The sequence below is a fragment of the Labrus bergylta genome, chromosome 14 (genome assembly GCF_963930695.1).
Source record: "Labrus bergylta chromosome 14, fLabBer1.1, whole genome shotgun sequence".
NCBI lineage: Eukaryota > Metazoa > Chordata > Actinopteri > Labriformes > Labridae > Labrus > Labrus bergylta.
In genome coordinates, this window is record NC_089208.1 from 16,174,881 (window position 1) to 16,180,928 (window position 6,048).

General features: G+C 36.6%; 1 protein-coding gene across 1 annotated transcript; it reads right to left on the bottom strand.

Annotated features, from left to right (window-relative positions):
- Positions 1-743: 743 nt before the first annotated feature.
- irf1b (interferon regulatory factor 1b) lies at positions 744-4,906 on the bottom strand. The gene is made up of 10 exons (XM_020638321.3): positions 4,752-4,906; positions 3,954-4,046; positions 3,362-3,461; positions 3,099-3,266; positions 2,935-2,975; positions 2,698-2,818; positions 2,381-2,488; positions 2,200-2,228; positions 1,881-1,998; positions 744-1,534 (listed from the first exon to the last, which is right to left on the bottom strand). Exons 2-10 carry the CDS (start codon positions 4,038-4,040, stop codon positions 1,431-1,433), a joined length of 876 nt encoding a protein of 291 aa, XP_020493977.1. The 5' UTR covers positions 4,041-4,046; positions 4,752-4,906; the 3' UTR covers positions 744-1,430.
- Positions 4,907-6,048: the final 1,142 nt, after the last annotated feature.

Consider the following 6,048-nt stretch of genomic DNA (forward strand, 5'->3'; position numbering starts at 1 on the left):
TGTAGTAGCCGGGCCATTTAGGATGTAAAATTTAAAGGTGTCATATTTGCCAAGGAAATGCGTAGCTCCTTGACTTTTACTGCCCAAGTTAAAAAGATCGTTTTTTAACAGAATACAGATTGTGCAGTGTGCAGTGTGCAGCCTGTGTGTTCCAGAGTATCATAGTAGAAATATACATGAAATATGATGATTTTAGAGTATAACATAGAAACCCACACCACTCATTAATTCCTTCTCCAAAGCCGTTAACTGCAGGGGAAATTTATTTAGAACATTTATACTTTTTTGAAGCTTTGATGTTTAATAAAAATAGAAAAATCTAGGTTAGAATCTGCTGGATATTTTTTTCTAAATACTCATGAGGCAGTAACTTCAAATGTTGTAGTTTAAACTAGTAATGATGGTTTGTTTGATTTAGCCAAAGCATTATACTAAAATGAAGATAGACAAAAAAATAAAAAGGGATGACTTGAACTGAGACAGTTTGTCTTTTTCCTGATATTTCCTTACAGTCATTGGGCATAGAAAACAACATTTGTTGCTTGCTTGTCGATTAGTACAAGATTAGAAACACATTAGTGCTTCCAAGGATTCATTTTCATTTGGTGTCTTCTTGGAAAAACACTTTTCAATTTGAGACTTGAATATCTGGTGTTAATCACTAACGTCATAAGAGCGCCATTGCACTGATCTATTCCTGATAAACTTCAAACTGCTTAAGTCAAAAAGAAAAAGTCCTTCAGTCACAATTCATTTTTTTATTTTTATACAAAAAACACACAAAAAGACAAGTATTTACAAATATGTACACTTAGATTAGAAAACACAAACAGTCAGGGACATTTTGAAGTCGAGCTTTCACCGGCGGTTAAGATTTTCTTATCCCTTAAACTATGAATTGATTTTGCTGTAACGGAAGAACAGATATTGTGTGATAACTATTTGATATTATTCTAACTATCAAACCTTAAGATTACTGAATATGGTCTTGCAGTGATGATGCACTTTGAGGTAATTACAAGTTACCACTTAGTGTGCATTAAGCCATAATCTGAGTTTCACATAACAGAGAACCATAATGCTTTGAACCAGCCAAAAACAAATGCTTCAACTACAAACCAGATGTGAATTCTTTTAACACAGCAGTGCATTTCACAGGGTTTTCTTTTTGATTCACTGAAAGGTTTGAGGTGATGAGGAAAGCTCGATGAACTGCCTGCCAAGCATCAAGCACATGGCAAACGGTGAGGAGAGAGCGGTGTTTTTAGCTTAAAATGTGGACACCGCCCATCACAAGCCGGAAGGATGATGACAAAGATGAGTATGAGGACTGTTGTGTCAACTGAAAGGAGGCATCAAATTGGAGTCAGTAGATAGGACAAGCTTTGTAAAAGTCCAACGTGACAAAGCACCATCACGTCCCATATTCCTCAGTATAGTCTGGGGAGCAGGCTGAAGTTGTTCCAGACCATGTCTGTGGAATTGTGGGTTGTGCCCAGAGTTGTGTATTGAGGTAAGTCTTCTAGTTCGTCGACTGCAAAACAAAGAAAGGAAATCCAAGGTTAGGATAGTGAAATGATTATACAGAATTAGCTGAGGCTGTTGACCCTGATGATGTCATCAGGATAATGTTAGATTTGGTTTTGAGACTGAGTTACAAAGTTTGACTTAAAAAAAAACACAATTCTGACCCTTCTTTTTTGTGCATCTTAATAATTGTGTTTACTGAAGTTATTTACTTGCAGAAAAACCTTGCAAAAAATATGAGCCTTGTGAAATATCTGGATTATTACCCTCAAATTCAAACATTGTGAAGGATCCTAACTATGTTGCAGATACATTTAAAGACAGTTGTCTGACCATCAAGTAGCAACATTTACCTGAGGAAGACTCACTCCACTGGCTTCCTGGACTGGTGCATGCTTCATTGCACAGGAACCCCCTGCTGTCTAAACTGCTCGTCATCCATTGGGATTCTTTCTCCAGTTGTGCACAAATCTGAAAGAGCAACACTGGAATGAGTATTGCTAGTTTTACACAACTGGAGTTTTCTTTATCAAACAGTCTCTGACAATCAATAGTATTGTTTATTGTTGAGTATTATTACACAAGCCAAACAGGCAGAGTAAGACAAACATGGGTTTTCCTGTCAATGATCAATGCATGCTAGTAAATGTAGTACTCAAAAGCAATGCTTACCTCGATAATGTCGTCGTTTATGTCGTAGTCTGGAAGATCACAGCAAATAGAGAGAGAGAAAGAAAGGAGGAGACATGAGTATGGACTTCTTGTGTTGATGTATCAGTTTACGTAATAAAGTTTAAGTAATTTTTGTGCATGTGTAAAAAAAAAAAGTGTGAAATATGTGTTGTTCTCTTACCAGTGTCGTGTTCAGGGGAAACTTCAAATCTGTGGGAGAATAAATCAGTCCCGATCTCAACTGACACAGAGAAGTCTGGAGCATCAAATGGAAACCCAGATGCAACATCTGCAAAAGTGGCAAAAAGTAAAGTTTAACATACCTGGAACTTAGAAAAAAACTATAGGCAGTGATGACAGGAAACTGAACTTTTTTTTGTAGTAGAGCACTTAGTGATTTTGCTAGCATGTATTTCTTTGACAGTTTTGACCAAACGCCTCAAACAAATGATGGTACCATCAGGTTTATGCTTCAACAATGTGTTTTTTCTTCCTCACCTTGCTGCTCTGTGTGCATTGTGCTGTCGACTGTGTTCTCCTGAGTGGACAGAGTGCCTGCTGGCATAGACGTCTGGGTATCACTGTTGTCCTCCTCCACCTCCAGCTTTACCATTGGGTACTGCAGACAAAAAGTCATATTAAGTTTAATTTTGAAATTCTCATGAAGAAAAACAAACATATGTAGTTTTACAGAAAAAGTGGCATTTAAATGTATAAAATATCTGTAGTATTCACCTTCTTCCTTGGCTTTCCTTCCTTAGATTGTCTTCGTGTATCTGCGCAGAATAAATAAAAACATTTTTTATCATTAGACACCTTAAACAGATTTGATGCCGCATGAGTGCACACCTACAGTTTCACATAACAAGTGTTTGCTCGCTTCCTGTCGGTTGTCTCACCTCTCGATTTAGGTGTGGCAGGCAACATCCTGAAGACGCGCACTGCTTGGTGGCCTTTGTTAATACTCTTGTCTTTCACCTCCTCGATGTCAGGCAGTGAGTTCATTGCACAGCGGAAGTTGGCTTTCCATGTCTTTGGGTCCGAGTTCTGACCTTCAATGTATTTTCCTGTAAAATTTATCCTGTTTAGTTTGCATCCAAGAAAAATAAATACGAGTAATAATATTTGTTTTGCATTATGAACTGTGTCCATGCCTGCTCACCTGTGTGAAGTGCCCATTCTTTGAAAAGACATGCATCCTTTTCCATTTCCCAGCCATGTCGGGCTGCATGCTTCCAGGGAATGGAGAACATCGTCTTGTTCTGCAAAATTGAATAAGAAACACTTGAGTTGCAAGCAGAAGAACACAAAAGAAGTATTGCAAGAGCCCGACAAACAGAGCATGTTTGTGGCCACTATAAACAGATTTCAGATGTAAACACACCAAACAAGTTTAAGTCCATTTGATGCCATTTTAGGAAGAGATTTTAAACTTCTCTTTACGTCATTCTAGTTCTATGCTAGAGTACTGTATCTGCTTTAATAGATTCTTTCTACTCCTAAACAAAACCAAATCCATGCTCTTAACAAGCCATTCTAAGAATAACGTGCAAATATTGTGTACTGGGACTAAACATTGTGCAGCTTTGAAGGGATCACCTCCCTCGTGTCTGAAGGTAGACCAATCCTCCAACAAATACATTTCAAAATGTCTAAGTCCTGTTTTCACATCAGTCTATAGCCTAGTTTCATATTTTCATTAAAAACCATGTACAGAAACAATGTTGCAGAAAGAAAAGGAGTCAGCCATTTACCTTGTCCACCCAATCCAGGCCCGAGATCGTCTTAGACTCGATCATCTTCTCCAGCCATGGCCTCATCCTCATCCTTGACACGGGCATGATTGCCTAAAAGGGCAGCAACAAAGGAAGGGAAAGGTGTTTAGAAAAAAATGATCACTGCTTTCTTTGTGTGAGATACAGAAGTGAGAGGAACTGAACTCCCGCATCTGCCACCACTAAGCTCTACCGCTGCCTGCTGCTCGATTGCGAGTAGAGTTCACGGCCAGGGCACGCAGGCGAACAAGGGGGCGTGTAGGCTCCACGTACTGAAGGAGCGTTTCTTTACTAAGGCCACACTAAACCCCCATAAAAAAACTTCCTGAATTGACTTTTTATTGCTTTTGCATTTAAGATTGTGTTCAAATGCACAAGGATTCATTAGGCAGTCTTTTTTTATTTTAAATGCAACTTGCTTTTTTAATAAGCACGAGGCTTTGGAGACATGCTTTATCTTCCCCTATCCACTTCTAAAAGCACAAGACACGCTTAAAGAAATCTTTTTTCAAAAAGTAATCAAATAAGTTTAGAAATTAATTCATTTTTTTGTCACATTTAGCCTAACCAAGTTAATGCAGATGTGCAAGATTTACACAAACTTTGTACTATGAGTAAAATCAATCTTAACAATAGTAATCTACCAGCACATTTATTCAATACTACATTTAGTTCTCGGCTACTCAAAAGCATCGTTGGGCAATTAAAAAACAGTTTAAATTGTCTATGAGGCATTGTAAGCAAGGATAAGTGAAAAATAACTTTCAAATCACTTACAGGCTTTGCTTGTTCTAAGATCCTTGATAGGAAAATGCAAAAGAATAGTCCAATTGTTTGAGCTTTGCTCCAAAGAAGCTTCTCCTCGTCTTTGTAATATCCTCTCGTCAGACTGTCCAGATCAGAAGTATCTAACTACACATCGCTGTGAGTGGTTTATATACAGTGAGACGTGGGTTTTCCCCGGTTTGACGCGCAGGCGCTGTAAAAAATATCTACCCTCAAAAAACATGATATCAGCCGTCTCTGAATTCTTTTTCAAGACAAGATTTAAAATATATATTAATCAATCCTTCGTTTTAGGGTTTTACTTAGTAACTAAAAACTGTAAGTTCACGCATATCATCATTTTAAATGATGTGTGCATTGCATGAAAAGGCTAGACAAGTAGGTTGTAGAAGTAAACACCGAAATAAATTGTTTTCAGTCAGTAAAATGAACAACTTTCACTTATATTGCCCATGCACTGTACATATTAAATCATATGAATGCATATTTGCAAGACATCGTTCTCTTGGTTTCAATCGAAATGTGTTTTGAAGACCCCACATAGCCTAGTAATAAAAAAAAGTTTGATATTTTTTTACAGCGGTTGTTTTATGCGCATGCGCCTCAGCCTCACAGCAGTTGAAGCAGTAGACCTGTTTCCGAGAAATCACACCGTTAAAAGCAAGGAGGAAGTTAATAACAACATGGGCAGATTATGGTGGCTTATTGCACGTAGACCGAAAATATGAGCTGAACTATCAGTCACTGTCACGTTTATTATTTATATTCTTTCTTGTTGTTATTATTATTATTATTATTATTATTATTATTATTATTATATTATATTATTATTATTATTATATTATATTATATTATTATTATTATTATTATATAACATTATAATAATAATAATAATTATTATTATTATTATTATATATTATTATTATTATCATTATTATTATTATTCAGCATGGGGCTGTGCAGACTTTGCAGACTTGCCTTTTTTGTCAAAATACAATATTAAAAGTAAATGTAGGTTATAAAACTTGCACATCATGGTTTATGCTGATATTACTATACTGCAAAATAAAGGACATGTGTTACTTATTATAAATTACTTCATTGTTCATTACTTTGATGATAATATTGCAAAAAATAGTGAAATATATCTGCAGTTTGTGCAAAGTGCACTTAATTTAAATAACACAATCAATTCAAGCATATTTCTTGGACTTTATCAGCTGCACACTAACACACACGCCCATGCGCATGCTTGGCATGATAAACATGTGCGGGGGACCAGCCTTTT

Excerpts from the sequence above, each read along its gene's own strand:
- irf1b (XM_020638321.3), bottom strand. The coding sequence starts at position 4,040 with ATGCCCGTGTCAAGGATGAGGATGAGGCCATGGCTGGAGAAGATGATC. Across the intron at positions 3,462-3,953 it reads GCCTGGATTGGGTGGACAAG|AACAAGACGATGTTCTCCAT; the intron begins GTAAATGGCTGA and ends TCAATTTTGCAG. Across the intron at positions 3,267-3,361 it reads AGAATGGGCACTTCACACAG|GAAAATACATTGAAGGTCAG; the intron begins GTGAGCAGGCAT and ends TAAATTTTACAG.